At 39.3% G+C, this 26521-nt stretch overlaps 2 protein-coding genes across 6 annotated transcripts; both read right to left on the bottom strand.

Annotated features, from left to right (window-relative positions):
- Positions 1-772: 772 nt before the first annotated feature.
- LOC131776554 (uncharacterized) lies at positions 773-4140 on the bottom strand. Of its 2 annotated transcripts, none has more exons than XM_059092758.2 (10): positions 3838-4140; positions 3520-3540; positions 3326-3352; positions 2870-2899; positions 2652-2681; positions 2280-2321; positions 1790-1813; positions 1641-1694; positions 1157-1223; positions 773-909 (listed from the first exon to the last, which is right to left on the bottom strand). In XM_059092758.2, exons 1-10 carry the CDS (start codon positions 3902-3904, stop codon positions 882-884), a joined length of 390 nt encoding a protein of 129 aa, XP_058948741.1. In that variant the 5' UTR covers positions 3905-4140; the 3' UTR covers positions 773-881. The 2 variants fall into 2 exon arrangements, with proteins under 2 accessions (XP_058948741.1, XP_058948740.1); XM_059092757.2 differs by having other exon boundaries at positions 1157-1232; positions 3838-4046.
- A 2933-nt stretch (positions 4141-7073) lies between these two features.
- On the bottom strand, positions 7074-26236 carry LOC131776463 (trichohyalin-like). Of its 4 annotated transcripts, none has more exons than XM_059092638.2 (16): positions 26088-26236; positions 23061-23261; positions 22873-22943; positions 21578-21647; positions 20973-21082; positions 19365-19404; positions 18211-18306; positions 17558-17701; positions 17010-17201; positions 16407-16559; positions 15449-15595; positions 14794-14937; positions 14087-14236; positions 13423-13575; positions 8346-13236; positions 7074-7869 (listed from the first exon to the last, which is right to left on the bottom strand). In XM_059092638.2, exons 2-16 carry the CDS (start codon positions 23184-23186, stop codon positions 7847-7849), a joined length of 6510 nt encoding a protein of 2169 aa, XP_058948621.2. In that variant the 5' UTR covers positions 23187-23261; positions 26088-26236; the 3' UTR covers positions 7074-7846. The 4 variants fall into 4 exon arrangements, with proteins under 4 accessions (XP_058948621.2, XP_066017028.1, XP_066017029.1 ...); XM_066160931.1 differs by having other exon boundaries at positions 23061-25873; positions 26088-26105; XM_066160932.1 differs by lacking the exon at positions 26088-26236 and adding an exon at positions 24793-26082.
- Between the last annotated feature and the right edge of the window lie 285 nt (positions 26237-26521).

Below are 26521 nucleotides of genomic sequence, written 5' to 3'. Positions count from 1 at the left end.
AAAATTGACAATTTTTACACTGGGCTATCACAATAGCACCCTTGGAAAAAGATGGTGCATCAGCCTCCTCCAGTTATGGGATTTTCTCAGCAACAGGAACAACAACAAAAAAAGCAACACGAGGTTGATGAATTGCACCGTATGTTACTTTCAATCTCTGCTTAATTGAATGATAGTCTACGGGAGAGAGAGAGAACGAAATGAAATGCTCATCGGACCTCAGTAAGGACACTTGAGTACGGCTACATATCAGCGTGGGATCTCGTTTCTTTTCTAATCACAAACTTTTCAAAGCTATCTATGGTCAAAATAAAGAGATCGCTCTTCGGCCGTTATTTTTGGAAAACGAAAGAAAAAAAATGGCGACCGAAACTGTACCATAAGATGAGTTACCTCTCCTGCAGGGAGGAGTTTCAGTTTTGCCTCAATTGCATGGTTAACAATGAATAAACACTTTTAAGGTGAAAGTAGTTTTGCTTGTCATTCATTTGTGCAAAGGCTTAGAAAGTTTTCAGATAGACGAAAGTCCTTGACTCAGTTCGAGTGACTTGATTTTCCAGGCTTCAAATAAAGTACCCTCACGTTTGTGACAGACTTGAAACTTGTTTGCATGGCTGATCTGACTGACTACGAAGGATTGAAAAATTCTTATTTTCAAAAATGGAGGCAATTGACGAGAGGGGCTCTTCGTTAAACGTCACGGAAACCGAAATTAGGCATATGCTGCATTGTGACGATAAGACGAAAAGATAAAGTTCACAAAGATCTCTGCTTTATTTTTGCTTTTGATAACATAATTCTATGCTACAAAAGATGTGCACTACATTAGTTCATCGTTAACAGCAATTCAGCCATTATCTATGTTCCATTATTTCCTTCCTTTATTGAATCCTTTGAAGCCTTTGAATCCTGTAAGATGAAGAAAAAGTCCAGGCAATCTTTATTTTCCACATGATGCTTAAGTGCAGCTTCCCTCAAAAACCACATCAGAATTTTTCTTTGTCGATCTAAAGGGAAGCTCTGAGTTATCGGGGGTTCTAGCCATCGGGGGAGTCGATTGTAGCGGATAAGCCGGGGAATATTAATCTTGTTATATATTGTTATAACTTCTCTGTATTTACATTTAGGAGCTGACCGTGTTGGATTATGAACTTACCTTGATAGGTCGGCATATTTGTTTTCTTTCTCCACATGCATGGAATTCCAGTCATTAATGGCTCCCCCTGAAACAACTCATCGATAATAACATTCAAACTCAGTTTACCGACACTTTGAAAATTTCTAAATTTCAACGACAACGACGATACAAAGTGCAATCTCCTTGGAAGGGAAATACTTTAGGATGCCGTCTATTATTAATTCTGGGCAGTATAAATTTTTGAGCCTAAGAACAACATTAAAAGTGCCTCAGAGTCGGACGTTTGTTATGGTACATACAACTACAGATTGAAAAATAAGTGATTTTAAATCGATCAATCAATTCACTCTACATTTTTGTTAATTTCTCGACTTGAGAGCTGTGCTTGTCATAACTAATGTACACAACTTACAAACCGGAAGTCCTTGACACAGAATGTTTTACCGTTGACTTAAAAGTACTGAGTGAATAATAGGCAATGAATAAATAAAATCTCATTTACTTCCTGATGTCTTGTGGTTTGCAAGCAGTCCTCTGCCCAAATCGTGGTCACGAACTGAAGAATAACATAACGTCATGAGCATGAACTGTTGAGGTTCAGAATTTAATACAAGAGACGTATGATGATTTTGATAAAAGTTCCATTCACACCTTTCTTAAAAGTATCCTCGAAAGCTGCAACGAGATAAAAACAGATATTAATCACTTAAGTGATCACTGTTTTTCACAGAGCCTATAATTTATCATTCAACTACTGGTTCACATCTGATATCGCTTTAGTATAAGTGTGTGCCTCTCTTGAAACATTGTTTCACGATAAAAATTAACGTTTAGGTCTGTGCAAGACCTCCATAGACCTAGTGAGGCACGATCAGCCAACTCACAATGGACTGAAATTGCATTAAGCACAAAGCAGACGGACTTAGTATGACTGAAGATGCCAGACAACTCCACAAGGACCATATTATAATTGATTTAACGCCAATCAGAAGAGAGTGGAGTAAGGACATTCAAGTCATGATTGAAATCGGTTCAGGGAGAAATGAACTGGTGTAACAAGATGGATAAACAAAGCACGTACGAACTGCAAAGGAGTGCATTTTAACCAGGAAACTAAGCTAACAAAGTAAAAGGAACCCACCATCGACGACTTCCTCGGTGTCACCTGCGTCCTTCACCAAGTCTGAAAAAAACACATACACGATTTTCCATAGGATTTATAAGTAGCCAAGACCGAGAGTGTACCTGAATACTCTGCTGTGATTAATTGTATATTTGGACAAACTGATCTAAACTGCTCTCAGACATTGACTCGTCAAACCTGCCAACAACTGAACTGACAAAAAAAACCCTAAACTGGTTAATTTCATAACCAAAATCTTTTTCGTCGTATAATCATCGAGCTACGGAACGAAAGATAAATCCTTGCAAGTGAATCCTGAAAACTGGTAGAACGTTCTTAAAATGTGGTTTACTATTTCACGTTTGCCGCAAATGAATTTACTCTTCCTACCTTGTTTAATCAACTCTTCCACATCATCATCTGGTGAAATAATTCAGATAAAACAAAAGCTAGTCAAGTTACAGTCACCAAATCCATCATAGAAAGGTGGAACAAAATAGATAGTTTTTGGAAACGTCAAGTTGTGTTTTCCTTGCTTATTATTCTTGATAACTAAGGACCACACCCCTCCCCCTCCGCACCGTTGAAGAGGAAGTTTACACACTTACCAGATAACTCTGACGTAAAGACCTTTGCCACTGAGAAATGTAAAGATCAGGAACGAAGTGTTAGAGTATCACATTGCAATGTTAGTTTTTTTGCGGGTCTGTTAAGTGCTTGCAGGACATTAGGACAGAAATAACTCTGCTTTCAGATGGGCTTTTACATGGTCTTACAGCCGGGAAACAACAAATTTTAGCCGGCAAACAACAAATGTGATCTGCTCTCCTGTATGTTTAAAAAACTCAGTAAAGACATGCTTTAAAGTATCCGCAAGAACCATTTGATTCTCGAAGAAAAAACAGATCAGATTCTATGTGAGAAATTGAGCCAACAACATAAGATCTGCAACTTGCAGTTTGAGACGAACTCAGCGTTTGACCTTTCTGCGAGCGGGATCAACTAAAACATATTTTTTTGCCGTGAGTTTATAATCATTCACAAACAAAAAGGTGTCTACTCACAAATGGCGTCGTGGAACGGATAAGAAACTAAAAAGAAATAGAATATTTATCAGTTATCATGAGTCATGAATTTAAGAGTTTTAATCTCCACAAATCCTAACGGTTGAAATATGAGATTCTATAAGATCAAGTCTTAGATATTTTCTTTACACTTAAAACGATTACCAATAGGAAAAATGAACATTTCTACTTACAGCAGGAGTCAGCTGAGGAAACTAGAAAAAAAAGGAAAAATCGTTCTTGTTAAATGGTTTATCTTGGAAGTTTATCCTCAAATGATGTCTTGAAATGTCGAGGGAAAAGCCGAGCACAGGAAAGCCGATTTACGTGAATGAAAGATGTGTTTTGATGTCGTTTCATCCATCAACAAGAAAAGAAGGGAGAAATTTGGGAAACTTTAAGTTTTCTTCTAAGAATCGTTTTACCGAGTTACTTTGCAGAGCCAAACGTTGTAAAAAGGCTAACTTTGTTAATGATATGGCAATAAAAACGATCAGCGAGGAACGACAAACCTGAACAAACAGCAGCGATGTTTAAAGCAAAAATCCCCAAGAAAACCTTCAAATTCATCATCCTCATTTACAGCAATCGAAGACTGAGATTTCCAAGAAAAGTTGAGTAGAGAATCTTATCGTTGAAAGTAAACTAATCAAATATGAAAATTCATATATGTGAAAGAGATGCGAGCAATAGAAGGCAATTGTTAGTATTACGGCTTTTGTCAGCAGATCTCAGGGTATCGTAGGGTCTTCCAGGAGTTGGAAAACTTTTGTTTCAATTGTCAATTTCGCATTTACTTTGGTACGAAACAAAGAGTTTTCTACTCTCTTGTTTAAAGGAGCTTTTAGCCGTTCGCGTGAATTTGATTAATTCCGTTCGAAACAAAAAATTTGTTGGTAACTCCAACGAGGTTATGTTCCTAATAATTTAACCATGATTTGATACCTAATCATTAATCAAAACTTAAAACAAGCTGAAGAAAAAAGCCTATTTTAAAAATTTTAATTACCCTTTGCCTTGGAGGCAAATCATGAATTTATTCTTACTCCCTCTGTGTGTGTTGACAAGATACAATTTATTCCTTTGGAAATCACTGCATTCATAAAGATAAATAGTAATAATAATGATTAGACACAATTACGATTAGACCCAACGGAGGTCTATACCAACGGATTGCATTGTGACTCTGAATCATTTAGAGAAACAAAACTGTTTTGCAGTTGAGGATTCTGTTTTCATCATGTTAATGAGTGCTGAGATTAGTATCTAATTGAAAAACAAAAATGAACGAAACACTTTTCACACCAACGTCGAGACCCACGGTTTTAAAGAACGCTTAATTGCTTTTGTTTTTGTTTTCTTTAACAGGTGATGCAATCAGCAGAAATAGAATTAAGGAATAATAGAGAGGGGCTGGAGAAGAGCGCGGGGGGGGGGGAGGGAGGGGGGCAAAACTTGACAAAAACAGTTTTACGAATTGCAAAAACAGACCTTACAAAATCTGCAATTCAATTTTTTAATTGATTTCAATTTTTAAATCTGTTTCGCAGTGATTTGAATTATTCAAGCATCGCTTCGTATATCATTCGTTCGATTTTAGACACTACTCTCCGATTTTAGACGCCCTTGTTCGGTTTTAGACTCTGCTGTCCCAGTGCAGATGCTGTTGTCCGATTTGAAAGACTTATCAAAAACGAAGCTTTAGGTATTCAAGACTCTTGATTCCTCCAGGATAGCACGCACATAGAATCAATCCTACGAACGGTTAGTCCAGACCGCTCGTTCGTCATAGGAGTTGTACCACGTGTACTCCAAGGGGCAGAAGAGTTTCCTATACGTCATGGAAGGAAATTCATAGTTTATGTTTGGTTGAGTAGAGCGAATTAGAACGTAAGTTCAAAATTATGGCATCAGAATGCTCCGATATTCCTTTTACAGTCCACCCTATACAGGTTAACCCCTAAATACAGGTTCCACAGAATAGAGGTGATACAGAAAACGATTAACAACGCCATTTTGTGCCATAATTTACCGCTTGATATACAAAGAATCGCTCAAAAAATACTATTAACATTGAGTCCGGGGGAGAAATATGGATTAAATTTTATTTGAAAGATTATTCTTAGTTTTATTTGAGCAGTTTCGCATTAAGTGAAGGTTCAATACAGGCGAAAGACAACACAAGGCGACCACGACCGCTTGATAAAGGTGAAAATTACAGTGAGAAAGGGGAAACAAATCCCGTACTTTGCAGCCAACTGACTGCTAAATACAGGGTGACCGCTTAATACGGTGCCGCTTAATTCAGGTCGACTGTGCGTGATTACTCCTAAAAATTTCCAGACGTTTCTACAGTTACCGTCTCCATTACAAAAGAAAATGTACAATTGAAAATGATGTCATACGTTTCACACCCAGTCATGGCCTACGCCCGGTGACGGTAGTGACAGAACATACTAGTTCGAGTTGTGAGGGAATATTTTTATAGTTGAACGCCGACAGGTAAAATTTCTTAGAGTCGATGTAAATCAGTTGATAAAAAGTAAAGAGGAAAATGATTTGAAGAACTGTTTGTTAGCGTTACGTTTTTGTTGGTATAGGCGTCTATTCTGACGTCAGAAGTGGGATTCTTTTAAAGATGCCAGCTACGTCACAGGATGAATAAATAAAACCAAGATTTTACCTCTCCGATATCTAACGTGTTCCACACGCAAACCTTTGTCATCTCGTCGATCAGATACGCTGATTCAGAATCGTAATGGTGACTAGCTGTGTATCTTGCCTGGCTACAACCAGTCCCATATCTAACTCTGAGTTTGACTTCAGATTTATTTCTTGCGCTTCGAGACAGCCCCGTATCATTTTTGCTCCGTTTACTGGCGATCGAGTCCGTGGCGTTGTTTACTGTTTCCGTTGCTCCAAACCTCGTTGCATTTACGCACCAAAACAGCTATCGACACGAGAGAGAACTCTCCTGGATGAAATCGCAACCAACAGTGTATTTTCTTGCGGTACACCACTGTTACCCCTTCTTCATCCGCTTGAAGACCGAATTTTTATGAAAACGCTTCGTTCCTGTGATGAACCGGTAGAAATGACATTCTACTCTTGTAATCTGGACTCCATAAAAACCTGTTGCTATTGTGGCAGTACAGACAATCCATTTTCTGAAACTGAAAAAGATCAAGATGCGATTCGGCGGCATCGTGCGGTGAATGTTCCATTATGTATGCAGTGCAAGCTGGCCGGTCGGGAAGAAAGGTCTCTGTTACCTGTCAAGAGAACAGTTCAAGACGAACCATGCGAATGAGGAGTAAAGAAATTGACGTGGAGTGTGCTTAAAAGCTGAAGGAGTACCCACAGTTTATCTTTTAACGTTGCCATTATACCAGTGTATATTCATTGCACTCAAACGACGCTTTCGAGCCATGGAGATGTCAAGGCTGTCTTCAATTTATTATTGTGATTCCATCAATACGTATAGCTCTGAATTCGTATCGAGTTTCATGGTTTTAGATAGTTTTCTTTATGATGGGGTGATACTGCAGCCAAGAAAAAAAAAACTTTTGAGTCATAGGACCGAAATATTTACATCGTTACGCCACAAGTGAGCTACTGTTTAGGCCATTTCGGAAATAGACTTTTGATTGATGGCAACGGCGATTTACCTCAACAATCAAGGCTTGCAAATTTTTTTTTAAATACCTCACCCGAAAAAAAGAGGAAGAACAATAGAAAACGTTAGCGATTTCACAATAATTTTTAATTTTATTTTTTAAGTTCCGCAGAGTATGGAAAAATTAAAATGGTTTTTAGCTTTATCATAATATTTACAAACATAGCTCTGTTAAAAAAGTTCTACTTGTAAAGAGTCCTGCCTAAGGACTACAGCTCATTACAATGAAATTCAAATGTTCTTACGTAAGTAGTAAAATTATAATGTTGTTTGACTGGCTAATTTCTACGAAAACAAAATGAATAAAACATTAACACAATAACTTTGAAGAACAAATGTTTGTCTTCACAGTATAACGATAAAATAATCTGCATGGTGATCATCCTTCCGTCCACGACGAAACGAACTAAATTATTGAACGAAATGGCCCCCTCCATTAATCGACGCGTGGCCGACTGTTGGTCTATAGAGATAACCGTTCGGGCGTTTTCTTGACATTTAGTTCAATAAGAAAAAGTAAATTGTAAATGGAATTTAGCAACGTTGTTTAACTCGCCTTACTTTCCAAAGTAAACGCCGCTTACAATTAGCATATTACGACGGAGAGAAAACCAAACATTGTTTGTAAAACGCCTTGAAGATCACTATAAAATGAGAGATAACCATATGCCTGATAAAAATATACTTTGCTGCTATTAAGGGTAACCTGGTAAACGAAGCGTCTCTCAGTGCTAATGCGTTAATTATTCATATTTAAACTTTAAAAAAATAATAAAATGAAATAGATTAAAATAGTTTTCACTGACATTGACATCTTTAAAAAGGTCTCTAAAACTAGTCTGAGTCTACACCTCGGTACATCTTTCACCTACGAAAAAAGATGAATGCCAGATCAGGAAACATTTGCAGATGATGAACTAGAGATACAAACATCAGAATAGTCGTGGGTTCTTTTTTTTTTTTGTTGTCGTCCAATAGATCGATGCATCAACACGATAAATTAAAAGCCACTGAAACTGGAACCCGACAGTTAAATCACTGGCTTGTATAAGAAGGCCCGATAGGGTGATCAGATTAAAATAATAAGGTGGCTTTAAGATGGATTTAGACGGGGAAGAGAAGTCAAGAACAGCCCTTTTGATGCCCCCAAAATTGTTTTCGTTTGATAATTTTTAAGGAGTTTCTGAGTTCTCTTTAAACAATCACCAAAACTAAGGGCACACTCACAGGCATTTCACCTGGGTTCACCTTGAGCGTATGTCTGATGTTTCACGACGGTCGCACCTAAAATGGGGGATTTGGAAAGTGTCTGCGGTCTAACGGGACATATCATATGTCACTTACCTTCATCCGTTATGTAACATCTCTCGCAATGTAACATGGAGTTGGTGATATGAAGGACTGGACTGTACTCGTCACCAAACCACGCTCTGCACACCACACAGCTAAAACAGTTAACATGCCAGTATCGGTCCAATTCTGCTATGTACATCGATGGACTTTTCTCAATTGAGGTGCCACAACTGGCACATATCACGTGATTGCTTTCGCCATGAATGAATGTCTCGTATATACTATAACCTTCAAAACCGTTTACTTCTGGAGCTGCGTCGGAATTTCCCGGGATGTTATCTTGGTAATACTGGTCTCCATTTTCTCTCAGCAGTTTTGCGGGCGTCTTGTGGTGAACATCACTTTCTAAATGTCCGTTAGTGGGCAGCACCTCTGCTTGTGGTTTTGAGATGTAATCTGAATAATGTCTTTCATTCTCTTCGTGTTCCAGTTGTTTACGAAGCGTGTATTCCTCGTCATTGTGGTATCCGTTTCTTAGGACAGACGTTTCTGTATTCGGTCCACTGTAATTGCTATTTTCATCATAAAAGTGTTTGTTGTGTTTTTCTTCAGTTGGGAGGTCAGCAAACATTTCCTCATTGACTGAGAATTCTACGGAAGGCTTCTCCACCGGCGTAATGATGGGTTCTTCGGCTTGTGCTTGTTGTCTCAAAGCAGCTCTCTCTCTCATCTGCCTTTCAGCCTCTTGAGCCACTGATTCTTCTTCTGCTTTAAGTTTCCGAAGATGTTCTTCCTGGTCAAAGGACTTTTTCTCTTTGCGGACCACATTGTCTTCGCTAACATAGTCAATTCCATTGATCCGCGTCAGCGATTCGCTACTACTGACTCTTCTGGGAGGTTCACTATGTCTAGTATCCTTCTTTTCACTTCCTATCTTTTTGCTTAAATTTTTCTGCCAATAGTCTTCTTCTGCTGCAACCGCTTTCAAAACGTCTTCGTCGCTGGAGTGGCTTTTCCTCGGTGGAATCTCATTTCGTTCGCCAATGTTATCATTACGCACTCTCTCTATTTCTTCTACATCATCTTCTTCAGCATCCATAGTCGCCCTCATTTGTACCTGACTCATGAGGTACTTCGAGTTTTCCCGCTGTTTCCGATTTTTTTCCTCGAATTCTCTTCTGTATTTTTCTCTATATTCAGCATCCCGCAACTGCTCTCTCACCATCTCTTCCTTTTGTTTTTGTTCCTGTTTCCAGCTAGCGTCGTAACCTTCTACCTGAACAAGATTCGCAGCCACGTAAACAGATGTATCATTGCCAATCATGTTTGTACCTTCTTTCTTGTGTCCCTCATGCATTTCATCTTCCTGTTCATATGAAAAGTTTATGACTCGTCCCCTCGCGGCTCGATTTTCATCTTTCGGAGATGTTTCAAACACTCCATCTCCCCACTTTCGAGTTTCGCTCTCTACCGTAGCTACAACCACAGGATGCAACTCAGTGTGACTGGAGGCACTATTTTCGTAATCATATCTCTTTTCTTCCTGCTGGAGTCGTCTTTCCAAGTACATAGTCGCACCTTGCCGATCTACGCCTGCATTGAAACCCTGTAAATTATCTTGCGTGTCGTGAAGTCCGTGTTCCTGAAAGTTGTTCTCTAACTCCTTCTGAGGCAAGTTGGATGGTTGACGTTCTCGCATATCGTCACGGTTGTAACTATCTTTCTGATCAGTGCGTGCAAACACGCCAAACACTTGTGGACGAGACGACATTCTGGGTTCTTGCGGTGGTTTATTGACTTCGTTTTCCCCGCGGTGTTTAATGTCTTGTAAAACAAGTCGCCTAGCATTTTCCATTTGTTCCTTATTATTTGGCATGGGCTCAACGGTACTTCTGCTGAAATACGAACTTTCTCTTTTAGCTGGAATTACATCTCTGTCATTCAAAACCCTTTCTTTGACTGGTATGAAGTCGTACACTCCAGGTTGCTCGTGTCTATAATCCCCTTGGCCTTCATTTTGTGTCGGCTGTTGGGGTCTTGGTTTGGCAGTGACCATAATCGGAGAGCCGAAAACCATGGCATTGTCACCTTTGATAGATACTTTGGTTGGCTGATTTCCATGATTTTGTAGACCAGGACGAACTTCTCTTGATTTCCAATCATCGTCATCGATTTGACCTTGATTCCTGCCTCTGTAACCATAACTTCCTGGATAGTAAAGCCGGCTGTGTTCTGAATAATAACTCTCGTCAATGAAACATTTCTCTTCGTTAAGATCAACGCTCTTTGACGAAAAGGTTTCGTCGTTTCTATGATAACCAACATTTGGTTTGAACGGTATACTCTTTATGTTATCTCGCTGGTATGTTCGCTCATCTCTACGTTGTGGCAGCAATTGACCATTGTCTCTTTCAGCATATTCTTTATGGAGATTCTTTCTGCCCTCGTGTCCTGGAGGATTCGGAGAGGCCTCAGGTAATTCCACCCGATTGGGCTGAATCCAGGTCTGCTTCACAACAACTCGATCATCTAATAGGGTGTTATTTGAAAGAGATCCATCCATGACAGGGCTTTTATCGTAATAGCTATCTGAATCGGGAGAGTACGAAAATGGCTGTTTGTGTAAGTCATATCGATTGTTATGATCATGGTCATTTGTTGAGCGTACTGTCACTACTTGCAACCCTCTGTCATCACGTTCATTCCAGGAAGGAGCATTATGCTGAACAGGCACTTCTTTCACCACCACTTCGTCAAACTTCTCTGGCGGAGGAGCTCGAATCTGGTCGAAGTATCCCTCTGGATCTTGAAACACGTCGTCCAGCTCCTCCATTCCAGAAATGTTCTCGCGATGATAGTGCTGCCTAACTCTTTCCTCTGCTTCTTCTTCTGAGCGGTTCCTTCTCCGCTCATACTCGTCATCTGAGTCGTAATCGTCTGGGAAGCCATGCCAACTTTTTGTTCTCATTTCGCGTTCGATACGCTTCAGCTCTCCAATGTCCACCAGAGATTTCTGTGCTGGCGGCCTGCCTTTTCTGGGAAGAGTGTTCTCTGCCTCGATATCTGTAAACTTCCTGGTTAGGTCTTTCACTCTAGTCTTACGCTGTACTTGACCCTGCAGTTCATCTGTTTTCGATGGTGGACAAACAAAATCCTTGTACGACATGTTTTGAACTCCAGCAGAGGGGGCATGATAAGGCTCTTTTCGACTCCTTTCACGCTCACTTTCTGTAACCCGCTGGATGGAATGATCACGGATGTTATGAAAGGAATCGTCGTTAGAGGATTGAAGCTCGGAACGAGATGACTGCTTGATTTCCTCGTCATCAGGAGGTCTATATTTTAACTCCCGTACTTCTTTCCTCCACGGCATCTCTTCCTTCTCCTTTTCTTCGCCAGATAAAAAGCTCTCAAAGGATTTTTTCCTCGGTCTAGCAACAAAGTCACGATACGAGAGTTTCCGATAGTCTCTGGTTGCTTCTTGTGACGAATGAACATTTGTGGCAGACGAACGCTTCACGGGCTCATCTTCGAGCACTGATCTTTTCATTTCACGCACTTCTTTACGCCATGGCATCTCTTGCTCCTCCTTATCTTGAGAAACCAACAAGCCTTCCTTTGGTTTTGCGATAGGTTTGGGTGAAAACTCTTTATAGCCAAATGATCGGTCATTTTGTTCCGGAGCAGAGTGAGCTGGAGTCGCAGACGTTTTCTGGTATTCTCCTTCTTCGTCTTCTGCCATCGATTTTTTTATTTCACGTACTTCCTTTCGCCAAGGCATTTCTTCCTCTTCTTTTTGGAGCTGAGCCTGAAAAATGTCCCGACGTTTTTTTGAAGGCACATTTATGAAATCTTTGTAAGACATTTTCCGGAAATTTGGACTGGGTGACGAGTCCGGTTTAGGCGGTGGTTTGTCACCTTGATACTCCAGGTCATCTTCTGTTCTTGGTTTCTCCTGAAGTTCCCTTACCTCTTTCCTCCACGGCATCTCTTCTTCGTCTTTGTCATCCCTTGTAGTCACAAACGCATCACGGGTCTTTAGCGAGGGAGGTCGAATCCGCGTGTGCTCTGCATTCGATTGCTGGGGTTCTTCTACAGATGCAGATCTTCTTATATCTTTGACCTCTTTTCTCCATGGCATTTCCTCGACATTTTCGCCCGCTGAATTTTTCTCTCCATCGAAAGCGTACACTTCTTTTTTAGAGGGCGGAGCGACAAGTTCAAGATACTGTGACTTACCCAATTCAGAACGTGGCGAGGTAGGCCGTGGCGCATAATTAGCATCTTGCTCTTCATCAGAAAGAAGATGTCTTTTCTCTTTGACCTCTCGAACTTCCTTCCGCCATGGCATCTCTTCCGCTGGAACGACGGTATTCTTTTCGCGTATGAACGTCTCGCGTGACTTTTTGCGTGGAGCACGTACAAGATCACGATAAGACAGGTTTTTGGCATCTGTTAAGTTTATCTCCACAGGTTCTTCCCCCTGTCTCCTCTTGGACTCTTCATAACGTCGCTTCACATAGTCGGAATACTCTCCGTTTCTGTCTTTATCTAAGCGTTCATCATGTTTCGAGCTTCTTTGTTCCTCTGAAAATCCTCGTTGATTCTGCCAAGTGTTCATTTGCTCATATCCAACCGAAGGAACGGATTCTACTGGTTCTTCAACTGACACTCGGTATATACCTTCTGTACTTGCGGTAATTTCATCAAAACCGTTTGCTCTTGGGTAGTCATTGAAGCTGCTGTAGTCGTAATAGTTGGACACTGGTCGAGAGGGTCTCTCCTGCTGGCTTTGCCTTGAGATGTCAGAGGCAACCCATTTTCTGTCAAAGGAGGACTGGAAACCAGCAATCCGTGGCCGCGTAGAAGTGCTCAGTGGTGTGGGTTCTTTAACGGGACTATCAAATGCATTTCGTTTGTTCTTTTGAAGAATTTCACTTTCCTATAAATAGGAAAATTATGACAATCATTTTCATTGACATTAATGCATTATCAATATACAGTTACTGCGTGTGTTTTATCCAAAATGACTGGATAGGAAGGTAAACATCTCGCTCAGAATGTAATTAGTGTCAGACTAGCTATAAATAAGTAGTGCTTTGCTGCCACAAAAGAATTTTCATCACACCTTCCGCGCTTGAGAGTCTTTATCTTCAAAAGTGCGCTGCTTTTCTAAAAGACCAACATTTGCATCTCTCGGAAGGGCAACTCTGGATGATCTCTTAAGGCTGCCAGTATCTGTGAGCGGTGGTTTATACTGGCCACGAAGAATCGACGAGTCCTGAGTGGAAATATAAATAAAGGAAATCAGTAATGTTTACTAAAAGAGGTTCTTCTTCAAGTGCTTTCGGTCATAATCTGTATCTGGCTCGAGTTCTAAAAACGACCTTATAATCTTCGGGTAAATTTGAAGCAACGTTACAGGATACGAAAATACCGAAAACACCAAAAATACTTTGATAGTGCTTCAACGATATTTGCACCAACTTTCGAATACCACAAACACAGATCAGTTAACACAACTATTGATGCAATTATCAGATTAACAGAAGTTTCATCCATGTCAAGATAAGGAAAATGCTACAGGAGCGACTCGAACGCTTAATTATCACCTCAGACCTGGAGTGTCGGCACTGTTGATGAAGCGACATGGTGTTAGACCAAAAAGAAAGTTCAAAAGAAAGCAACAAGCATATTTTATTATTCATAACCTAAGGAGATGGATGGATCACTTATCTTAATTAACAAATGAAACGACTTGAATTTCGGATGAAAAATAAAAGTGTATTCACCTGTTCAGCTCGCTTATCAAGTTGTTCGAAAGTTGCTTTTTTCTCGCTCAGCTTAATCTGTTCACGTTTTGGAACCATGACAGAGTTGGGACGTATTGCTTTTCCGTCTGTGGCTGACGTACGAAGGTTTCCCTCGAGAACGGCTTTCTCCTACCGAGATGGAGAGTAAAATAAGCTCTTCATACTGAAGCACCCACACACCGCAGACAACATGTCTTATCATCATGCACAGTTTGGTGCATCCAACATTGTTATATTGTAACTTGTTCTATGACGTGTTTACCCATAATTGGTGATTTATATTCTGCCAACAAGCGCATATTAACAATGCAATTTAAAACAGTGAAGAATTTAAACATTGGTCTTTAAGATTACACAACAATTTCGCTCGTTTCTTAATCGTTGCATTTTACAGTTAGCACGTATCAAAATAAGCTATCTTCCGTTCGCTTAAGTCTCTTGCAGATGATTAAATTTTGTTTAATTTAAGAAGCGTCGTTGCCCAATATAACAAGCGAAACCGTTCCAAATTGAGTCGAATAAGTTAATTTGTTTCAAGGCAAAATCCAAATATTTGCTGCTTTGTCTGCTGCAAATTTTAAATCATAAAAGTCTCTGGAAGCGGACCGAGATGATGATATATCATTATCTAGAAGAATTTAAAATCGTAGGTATATTTTCATTTTAGTCTTGTATAAGTTCAATACCCTTTGAGCTTGATAATCACGTTGTTCAAAATCTTTTTGTTTCTCACGGAGTTTCACATCTGATCTTCCTCCAAGAATTACTTTTTCTGGTCTTCCATCCCTATCTGCGTGCGGCCGTAACTTCCCCTCTAACACAGCACTTTCCTGTATCGAATATACAAAGAAATATCGTTCATACAAGCTATACAAAGATGTCATCCCGACACAGAGTGATTATAATGGCTAATTATCATGCAAATGTGAACTGCCACCTGCTTTTACAGATATTTATCGTTTATTTTCATAAGAGCGGGTTGCTTTTGCAGTCCAAGTTCGTGGAAATGCCCACTTAATCATCTATGGTAGTCACAAAAATCTTTGTAAAGACCATTTCATTTAAACCATTTAAAAGCTGGTAAAATTAGGTAATAGTCTGCGAAACGAACAAAAGAATTTCAAACAATTTTTGAAATATGCTATACAAATAAACACTTAACAATGTGGCGAGGCAAGTTTATGTAACGTGAAACATTGACTAAGTATATCGAATCAAATTTGTGGAGTGAAAAATTTGCAAGTGCGCTATTAGGTTCACAACTTTAGCGAAGGGTCTAGTGTACACGGAGAAAACTACTTGGCAACAATACTTGTAGTGCCTTGTGATTACTTTTCATACCGTAGTTGCTTGACGCTGAATTTTTTCGTAGTTTTGGTGTTTTTCCTTGAACGCTACATCAACAGAGCCTTGTTTTTGCAGTGCCTTTCTTATCTCTCCAGGTCCCCAGGACTTTGGCCGAGCTTTGCCTTTCAACACAGCAGATTGCTGGCAAAAAAAATCACCAGAATAAAAACAGAACCGACAAAACTAAACTCGGTGGAAGACTCGATCTTTGCTTAAGGATAACGACAGCTGATTTCGACACTTCCTCAGTAAACCAAATGTGAACAAGCATGCGTCATGTTTGTTTAATGACCCTCGGGCCTGTGAGTTAGCGAGCTAAACATGAGAACGAGAGCTCCGTCTCCGATAGCTGGCCTGGGTTATTTTTCTTTCTATAGGCACGTATGTTTACTCTAGAGGTGTCCTTCCACCCAAGAAAAATGAATTTTACCAAAGAGTTGCCGGGAAAACCTGGAGAATTTCTAAAGGGGGGGGGGGGGGGGCAGGTGGGCTGGTGTGGTGTGATAAACAATGGACCAGCATCCATCGGAAAGGTGGAGCAATATTCGCAGTTGTCATGTCAACAGAATTGCAGTGTAAAATACGGCAGGTTGATCAGCAACCAAAAGCGTGTTTATGGTATGTACCTTTCATTAGCAGTTTACAATTTCACCCCCAAAAGAGTTTAATCTCCTAACTGATACTCTTACATTTATTTACTGGCCAGAATTGAGTGATTAATCCATAAAATTTCCTCTAAGAGATTATTTCATGTTTTCTCATCATCTTTCGCTAGAAAGAGTATAAAGACTGCAAGGAGAGTTTCCTCTCCAATCACTTATTAGAGTCGCAGGATTAATTCGACATAATAATTCATTCAGGCTAAAAGGTTGAAACGGTTAATCAACTCAGAACAAGAAACTGAAATTTTTTCACGTACGTATTCAGTCTGAAAGTTAATTCCAGTAGTTACCTCTTCCGCGTTTTTGTCAAGCCCTTCGAATTTCTTTTGTTTCTCTTTCAAGTCCACCTCAACTCTCTTACCAAGTGAAATCGGTGGTGGTGACGTCAGACCGCGGTCCGAAGAACCACTCGACCGACGGCGAGATCTTTCTTGATTTGAGTCCTGGTATTTATTCAAAAAATGGACAAAATTCAGATAAAACGCTTCATTCAAATCAGACTCTCAATGAATTAAGTATACGCTGTTTCTGTGGTATCAATTACTGGCCGACTTTGGTTAATATTGGCCATAATTATAAATATACTTATAAGTTATGATTGTATATTTTACAAAATCATTATGACCAGGTGATCTTCCATGAAATCTCAGTACTGACAATAACCTACAATCAACGTAGTGGGGGAGGGAAGGGGAGGGTGGTAAAAGTCAGGAAAGTCAAAAATGGGCTTACAGCAGTTCTGATCCCTGATTGGTGGGAGAAGGTGGAAGGCAGAGAAAAAATGACCTCGGCTCCGATAATGACCTTGACATGAAGACTTTTATGGAAAGCATTGCTAGTTTCTATTCAAAATGTGTACCGCAAATTGTGATTGTCAAGTCATTTATACTCACAAGTTGATCACGGTGGTCGTACATGTCTTTTTTCTCGTGAAATTTTGGATCCGGCATCCTTTTCCGAAGATAATTATTGTCTGTGTAGCTGTGTATTAATTCCTCCTCGTTCCAACTTAAACTTTTTTCTCTACTTCTTTTCAAAATTCCTCCGGTTGATTTACGTCTGTTTAATTCCAAATGCACGATGTTCTGTGTAAAGATGACAAGTAAAGAGGGAGATTAGAACTCATGTCTAAAGCAAATATTGGCTTGCCTCAAGATCCACTACCTCTCTGTAGCTCACTGACTACGTACCAAACAGGTGGTTTGATTGCGCGGCGCGAAAGGAATCGCGCGAGAACCTTCCCTCGTGGAAGCTAGACATCTAAATCCCCTCCTCCTCCTCCTCGAAACCTCCCCCCGCCAAACTTGTTTTTTAGCACTTGTCCCAGGCCTTTCAACCTGGCTTTCATGAGACAAGCAAAATACGCAGTCTGATTTTTGTGGTTTAGAGTACTTGTAAACTACTGTGATTATCAACTGAAGCCAAGAAATTGGATGCTTACCTGCTTGGCTTGGTTTTCAAGATTCCGAAATTTCTCCTTCTTGTCACTAATGTCAATCCTATCAAACACTTTGTCTCGCGTTTCTAGTTCACTTAAAGAATGTCTCTTTCGTGACCCTCGCCTCTTTTTGCCGAAATTCGTTTGCTGCAAAGAAAATTCGCAAGTAAGTCTGGTTTATTGAAAGAATACCACTCTCTCTTTCGGTAGTAGTTTCCTCTTTACTTTTTCATGCAGGTTAGACAAACATCACTTGATAGACTATTTTTCGCTACGTAAAATCACCCACAACTTTCCTATCACGCAATTGATACACTTCCATTTTTGGCTGAAGAAATATCCGGAGTGCAACAAAGACATTCATAGGACAAAGATTAGTTTGATGGAACAGGGTAATAATTATTGGAAGTAACTGATTGCATGGAAGCAGCATCAAAAATTTATTTCTTTAAGTAGATGGAGAACATGCCTTGTTATCGCGTGACAAAATACTGCTAATCACGAGTCATACAAAACTCGTGATATAAGATAAATTGTTTTGAAAGCATCCTGGGTGCTTTGCCACGATATTATTTTTTTTCCTTTTAACAAAATATATTTTATGGTTTATGATTTAAATGAAATGGTAAAATAAATAGCCTCGAGCTTTTTGTTACCGGAATTAGATGATCAAAGCAGCTGTAGTCAAGAGCAGGACCCTGATAACCTCGATTGTGAGCTGCTTTGGCTAACCACAGTATTGTGATCGTAACCTGCAAAAAAATCCAATATAATAACGTCATGTGAAAGCTGTTCTGTCTCTTTGCGTGAAAAAAAACCAGTTATGGATAACATTAGGTTATGGCGTCAACCATAATGTTAAGGCTGCGGTTTCATTCGCGCAAATATTCTTTCATTTGAGGTGGAGATCTCAACTACTTTTATATTCACCTAAACAGTAAGTAACAATTCATTTATAATTGTTACCTGTGTCGCGTCAACTTCTTCGCATTTGTGTCGCCATCTCTTAGTTTTGTTTGATTTTGTACTGCGCAGTTATATTCACATCCCGATGGCAAAATGTAGGATATTGAGCCCGCGGTTCCGCTTGGTTGCCTCGGCGTCAGAGGAATTTAAATTTCATTCCCGCGCACTTGATAAACAAGGAACAATTCAAAATGGCGATCAATTGACCCCCGCAGCAGGGTAAAGCGCCCAGCTTACTCTCTTGAAAATTCTTTTTGATAAAAATAAATTGTGCTTTTAAAAACCATCGATTTCGAATAAATCCGTACAGATAAATTGCATTTTGATGAAACATAATGAAATCAATCGGGTATGTGCTATTTACGTACCGTTTGGTCGAGAAAAATAAATTACCGTCGTTGACGGTTGGCGAAATCTACGATTACTAAATCCTTTATGAAGTCGAGGGAATAAGTGTTGTAAAATGGAAACACAACGTCTTATAAGGGTGGTTATGACAAAATAACTAAGAAAATACAGTTGCTCCATGTTATGACTGTTTTCGAGTCACCAAGGCGATTCAGACGACCTCCAGACTCATAACATATGATCTTTACAGTTTTGGTTCGTAAACCAAACCCTATCACCGTTACGGAGCAAAACCAAATTATTTCTTAAACAGTCGATCGAAACCCAGGTTTTTTTGTGCTAACGAGGTACGGGGACATCCAGAAGGTGTACAGAGCTTGAGATTTAACCACGTTACCCAGACGTATATTTTGATTTCTGCTTGAAGATTACGAATCTATTCCAGGGATAAAAAGATTATTATAACGATTTTGAATAGATTGTTGTTAGTACTTACATTCTGTAGCCTCCGTTGTGTTTCCTTTAATCTCGATGACCTGAAATTCGAAAGAAATGAATCCTTATCAGCGTAAGGGATATGTTTTCGACCGGAATCGAGTCACAAGTCGAATCGAACAACTAATCAAAATGCGTCGCGCGATCTCTTGTTCAATTCGCATGTCATTGTGACAAGTCACAGACAGCGACGCAATAAATACAAACACGAATTCGAATGAAGGTAAATACAAGTAAAATACATTCATTATACCTACGGTTTTAACGGACTGAGAGCAATATGGAAAACATGAGAGTCAAACACTCAAGTACAAGCTTCTGTATAAGTCCCAGAGGAAAACACAGCGCGGCGGAATATCAAAAGATTTCAAACCCAATACAACTCTAACAACAATACCTAGAACAATCTTTGCATTCCACAATGAGCAAAGACAAAACGTTCCGCGGTGAATAGGATTATTTTTGAGCATTCAGTAACCCAAATAAATTGCGCAAGTAACACAAGCGACTTCCGTTGAGATTCGAGATTTATTTTTCTTGCTTTCTACCGAAAATAATGAAAATCCTGTGAACTCATCAGTATGTTAATCTTAAAATTGTCGAAGAGAAAATTAATTATGCTTTGTACTTCGTAAGTCGTTTGATTTCAAATTAAGTCGATAAAATGCTGCGTGACATGAAACACAATCGACTTTTCGCTATGGTGTAAGGAATTTGAAATTTTCCAAATTTGTCCGGATTTTGGACCTGCCTACATTTACGTCATTTTAAAATGATGTCCTTATTATTTCGAATCAGTGTCTTTTCAAAGTGGCTATTATTTCAGAGGCAACCTCAGAGGTAAGCGTTTCATTTAATCTTGTTTCATACGATATCAACCAGGACCCTTTAAAGTTCCGCGATAACTACCTCGTTCTATAGAAAAGATCGTCGGTCTTTTAGCCTTTTTGCGACATCTCCGGAGACAAACATAATAAAAAGAACGCGGAACAAAGAGCCCCGCTGCACGTGCAAACGCAAATCGTATATCCTCAAGTGAAGAGGGTATATGATCGCGGTATGTAAAAAAACGTGCTATATATATATGTAAGTAGAATACCGGCTTACCCGAATTGGCTCATCAGCAACCGTTCGGTAACTGGATGTTGTATTTAAAAAAAATTGCTTTCGAAAAGAATCCAAAAATAAATTGGTGAAAACGAAAGAGCGAAGGGAAATTGGTCCCACCGCCCAATCGACCCGTTAGCCGGCTACTCTGCCACTTTTTACCATCTCTTGTTGATCGAGGCCCATTCAGGAGCCTGTCCCCAGCCAAAATCAGAAGAGCCAATGGTTCATTGTGAGAAATATTCTTACGGTGTAATACTTGTCGACCGAAAAATGGACAGTTTGTATTCTTCTTTTTCTAAAATCACTGCTCTTCGCAAGTGCGAAAGTTAAGACCTCCACAGAATTACCGGCTGTATATATTCAGTTCTTTTATTATTAAGTTAGACCTACTTAAAAATTGTTAGTCTTGAAATTATCAACATTAAAAAAAAACGTGTTTACAAATCAGTCTTCAAGCTTGCATTGTGTCTGATGTAAAAGTTTAATGATCTTTACTTACGTTGAATCACCGCGTCGGATCGTCACTTCGTGAAGATCAGTGACGTCAAAAAGATGAAGCCTTTGCAATCCCAGTCTTTCGCAGGCTTTGAAAAATAAGTTGATATTGTCCTGTTGTATTGAAGATATGAAAAAAATATTATTGAAGACATGGGAAAATTAGTAGCACATCATTAAGGTACTAAGAACTCGCTGCTTAGTTGCTCTTATGCACCAACGTGAAAAATACCAGCCTGTTTGTATTCTAATGAAGGAAATAGGAAAAAAAATAAGAAACTAAATGAGGCATATGTGCAAAATTTAGAAAAAAAATGGCATTGATTCACTTAATCACTGGTTGGCGTTTCTGATGCATGCGACGACATGCTTTGAATGTTTATCAGCTATGAAACATCTCCCTAAATAAGAACATTTGTAAGTTGTTGACCACCATCCGTCAGTGTTTGTATCAGTTACTGGAACCAGCCTGATCTAAGTTTTGGGCAATTCAACTCTGTTCTCAGGAAGTCTTCATGATTATCTCAGGCGGGCTTCAATCTTCCGCACAAACATGGTTAAGAGGGGGGGGGGGTGGGGGGGGTTTAACCACTTCAATCCACTACTTACAATTCCAGCGTACGCAATCGGTAGACGGTTTATTCGACCAAGTGAGATACCTCCAACAATTTCGACTAATCTGGAAATACAAAGGAATTTTTTAACTTTCTAATTTTACTATGCGCAAATCTTGTAAAACGTAAAATATGACTATAAAATAAGTTTGATCGTTAGAATATAAGAATCATAGTTACAATATTTGATATATCAGTTTGTGACCTCGTGTATCAGTCTAAAACATTCAACTGAGCATCGTATGTAAATGAGCACTCAGGGAAAACTTGTCACGTGACATACTGGTACGCTGAAACACAATTTTTGGATATTTATTGCTGGTTGTATAATGTGATCAAGGCCTTGTAATGAGTTTTTTCCGATCATAATCGATGTTTTCCTCACAGTAAGATAACAATAATGAAATTGTTAGAGTGGAAATCAAGGGAGGTCAATATAATTATACGATTGTATTGCCAAAAAAGCAGGACTTTCCTTCGCACATTTGTAACATTCATAATGATACTCTAAGGCCAATGAGGAGAAATGGCGAGGTAGTAACACAAATTCAGAGTATATCAAGCACGCAGTTCAAATAGGTTTAGCTAATGAATGTAAATTACATCAGATACAGTCTCGCCAGACTAGGTCAAGACTGGCATACAATTACCAATGAAAGAATTAGTTGTTTCGTTGGTCCATGCATCACATATTTCATAGCTGCCGGCTTAGGCTAAAATGTTTTGGAAGCACGCTATTCATGTAGCAGTTCTTCATTTCAAATTCGAAAACAGACAAACTTCACCCAGTAACATGCTACGTGGCGCCCGGCAGGTGGCCTCATGAAAATTTCAGTTTAATTAAGTTTTTTCCTATTTTGATTTTGCAGCACTGACGTTTTGCTTTTTACTGCAGAAGCCAGTTTGCTTTGTCCTCTTCAGAACGTGACATCAAGCTTCTTGTCGTTCAAATGGTCGAATCGCGTTAATAAACACATCTTGGTTAATAAAGTAGTTATTTCAAGCACATTAAAAGACGATCAATCGATGGTTTTACATGTCACAAATATCAAACGGAGACAAATTTAAAACAGCTATTCCTCAGATATCTCAAAATAATAATAACTTACGCGATACGAACACCTTCTAAGTTATCCCATGAAATTATAGAGTCACGTTTTCTCAAGTTAAAACAATAGTTAAAATGATACAGAAAAATAACCAGCAATAGTCGTAGGATTACCTAATTTTTGACGTTTTTACAAAAATCTAACATCATTCGTAAACAAACTCAGTGCTTTATGTACTCACTCGCAGAGAAGAATGCCATCAGCAAGGGATTCTCGAAAATTGTGACTTTTAAATTCCTTTCTGGTCACCTCCTGAAAAATTAAGTAAGTAAAGGCTTGATCAGAGCCCATTCAATGACGGATAAAATGTACTTGTGCGAACAACAAAATGCAAATCCTTCATCTGGTTCTGAAGTGAAGAAAGCTTACCTCTATCCATCTTCTCGACTCAATAAGTGCAGGATCTGAATTTATGTAGATGTTGAACTGCTCTCGTTGCTCTCGAGTGCTGAGTCTCCTTTTACCTTCCTGTCTTGACTCGGAGGACGAAGCCATCGCCGGCAACAGGCGCGAAACAAGCCCTGGGTTAGTGACTGCTCGATAAGTTGCGGGCTTTCTTATGCAAATATCCTAAAGTGATATAGATAACAAACGTGCATTCGTCTGAATAAAATCAAAGTCCTTGATATGGCTCGAACAGCTCTTTGGTTCAAAGTATCATGAAAAATTTAGTGCTGAAATGCTCGATGGATTTAGAGAGATTTTCAAACTTTCCTTTAATTTTCACGGAAAGACAAACAGATACGCAAAGAGCATTTCTAATTTCATGTAAATATGGAATTATTTCATATGTAGAATAAAATCCTTTCACACAATGAATCAACTTTTGCAGTAATTACTCACGCCCAAGTGATTTTTATTAATACCTTTAATTATTTAAAAATTTGAAAAATCAACTCTAGCGTCTGGTAGTTTTTTTAACGTCTTGAAGAGATAATCAGATTAATATCTTTAAACAGGCAAACAAACTGTAATAAACCAACTTCCGAATGTTTATCAACCTATAATTGTCACTAAAGTGTTGACATCCGTCATAAGTTCCGACAACAATTTATTCGCGTTCGATCGCGTGCCATGTTTCAAGTCACGCCAATAATTTTCACAATGGATTAAAACAGCCAGACTCGAATAAAATCTCCCAGACTGAGCACTACAATAACAGTAACGGCAATACCCTAAGGATGAACCGAGACTCGTCACAATAAAATGAGATGTAAAACTGACTGAGAAGGGACAAGTGAAGAACCACTCCGCGGATGTGTTCTGGATATCACTTCAGCACGGCGACCAGTCAACCACTTCTTTAAAGAACAAAGGCCTATTCAGTTATAACAAGAAAAGCTTGTCTGCATAAATCTTTGGATTTTTTTTTCTTGAGAATAAAAACATTTAGAAGTCTTCTCTATCTCTGTGGGACTGTGGCAGTCGAAGTTAATTTTCTTTTAAGACCGCAAGAAAGAATATGGAAGCTACACGATCAGTTTTGCACGTGCTAACCAATAGCGCCTCACAGTTTGCCGATTGATTCTCGAGATTGCGGGAGAATTCGCTCGCCCAAAATACGAATCAAAAGGAGAATTTTAAAAGGAACAAACATAAACAGTGGCCCGGGAAAAAATTCTTCTTAGAGGCTGGAATTTTTTTTCCTCGGAAAATCTCTGCGGGACATTGTGACAACAATTAACATGATCACACATCGTATTCATCTTGGCTCACAACGCCTTCGATATATATCACTAGGCTTAAAAGAAATCTTCAGAAACAGAAATCCTCCACCAGATCTGAGAAAACGTCTCGAGTCATTTGATACTGGCGTCTTTTCTTTGTCTGTTTTGTATCGCAGTCTGTTGTCATAACAGGGAACATTTCAAATTTGTCTGGTGGACTGATTACCAGGTGTCTACCTGAATTACCCTACATTTAAGAATGACGACGATTTCTTTTAAGTAAGACTTGAAAATAATATCGGCTTGAATAAAAATTTTCGCGTTCAGATATAAAAGCTGTTTTAGGACTGGGTCTGAATTTATTCCAAATTCCACTTGTGATGTCATCTGGACGACACAAGTTCGAAATGAAAGGTGGCTTTGTTTGAAATCACCTTGACTCCCCGGCAGACCTAACTTGGACACTTCTCCAGAACAACGTCTGTGATGCTCTTTCGCCCCTCCTCCCCATCCAATGTTGTTTAACTGCGAATGTTTCTATGCCATGTTGCAGACCAATGTTAAGGGGGGGCCGCGGAGACGGGGTGTCCCAGCAAATGAATCTAGTTGTGCAGTTTCCGACAGCGTGGGATCCCTGCAACAATCTCGAACAAAATTTATTGAATCTCGCACTTCCAACACTTATAACGACACGCTTTTAATACTCACAACTTCTAGACAACTTAAATATGCTTTCACTTCTCGATTTCACCTTCAGAGGACGTTGTGCACTTGATTGTACCATGTAGCAAAGGTTAGAGAATTCTTCCACTTTTGTTGCAAAGTATTAGATATTTTTGTCTGCGACTCAATCAAAGACTTTTCTCTGATCCTTCAATTTTATTGTGGAAGCTTACAAACATAGATAAAGCCTTACTAGCTTTGGTGAAACAATGCCGTCCACCGCTAGCCAGGTCTTACAAGCGCGTAGGGAACGCAGAGCCTTCTCGAGACTATTCGCAAAGCAAACAGAATAAGATTATTGGACAATTTGGTTATCAGGATTTTAAATGTGGGAAGGAAGTTCCGCCCTGCCTCTTACTACAACCAGGGGAATGCGCTCCAGATCTCAGTCGTAAGTTCATATGCAATATCGTCAGTTAACTACTAAATGTTCATGCAATTTCAAGTTCGTCTCACTAGTGTTTTATGAAGCAACAGGTCAAATGTATCTGTTACCTCTTGTGACCAGAATGATATGTTTGCGAACCTCACGAGTTCTATAGCTATGAAATTCTGAGTAATTTCACATCAGGAGAGGTAATATACCGCTGATCTTCGCATTATAGAAAAGTGAAGCGTCCAAGTTTGAAAAAGTGCCGTTACCAATTAGATGTATCGTGTTGCAAGCCATTTACAGGTATTTCAGCTTTTCCGAGACAGGAATCAAACACATTCATGCTATTTGTGAAAAAAGCGTAGAACAAAATATCCTGAGTCTGTGTTCTTGATCGGTCTTGATCACCTGAATGCGCACTGAAGTTGATCATAAAAACATTGTTTACTTAAGCGCTCACCACAAATTATCCCAGCACTGTCTGTGTACTATTGAAAAAGTAAATGTTGTTTCTACACCATATTAAATGACAATGGCTTCGGAGAAACTAGGATTTTCGAGGCAGATTCCACATCTATCAATCTATTAGCACCGAGAATTTTGGCTAGCGTATTTACTTCACGTTTCTCTCACCTGATGTCCCCGCTTGAGTAGTCAATTTCAGATGACTGGATGTAACGTCCTCGACGAAGACATTTGCACTTTACTCGAGACATTCAGTATGAACAATAGCGTGACGATTAAAACATGATATGTTTGTAATTGAAACCAGACAGTGTGTATTGTACTTCATGTGCCAGATGACGAGACAAATGTGTAAATCGTTTAACATTGAGTGTTCCTAGGGAGATCGTCATATATCACTCTTGAAGAGGAGAACCAACAATTCCAGAAGGAAGCTGATCTTAAGGAAAGACTCCAAACCGTCATGAAGGGAAATGTTAAAGGGCAAGTTATCAGACAGGGTGATGTGATTTTTTTTTTCCCGAATAATAAATCAACCGTTTAACTGCTGATTGATGAATGTCATGGAAGATTCCCCGCGAATCCAGAGATATATACCACAG

This window comes from Pocillopora verrucosa, chromosome 14 (assembly GCF_036669915.1).
Source record: "Pocillopora verrucosa isolate sample1 chromosome 14, ASM3666991v2, whole genome shotgun sequence".
Lineage (NCBI taxonomy): Eukaryota > Metazoa > Cnidaria > Anthozoa > Scleractinia > Pocilloporidae > Pocillopora > Pocillopora verrucosa.
The sequence above is the reverse complement of the archived record's forward strand: the minus strand, read 5'-3'. Positions and strand labels throughout refer to the sequence as shown.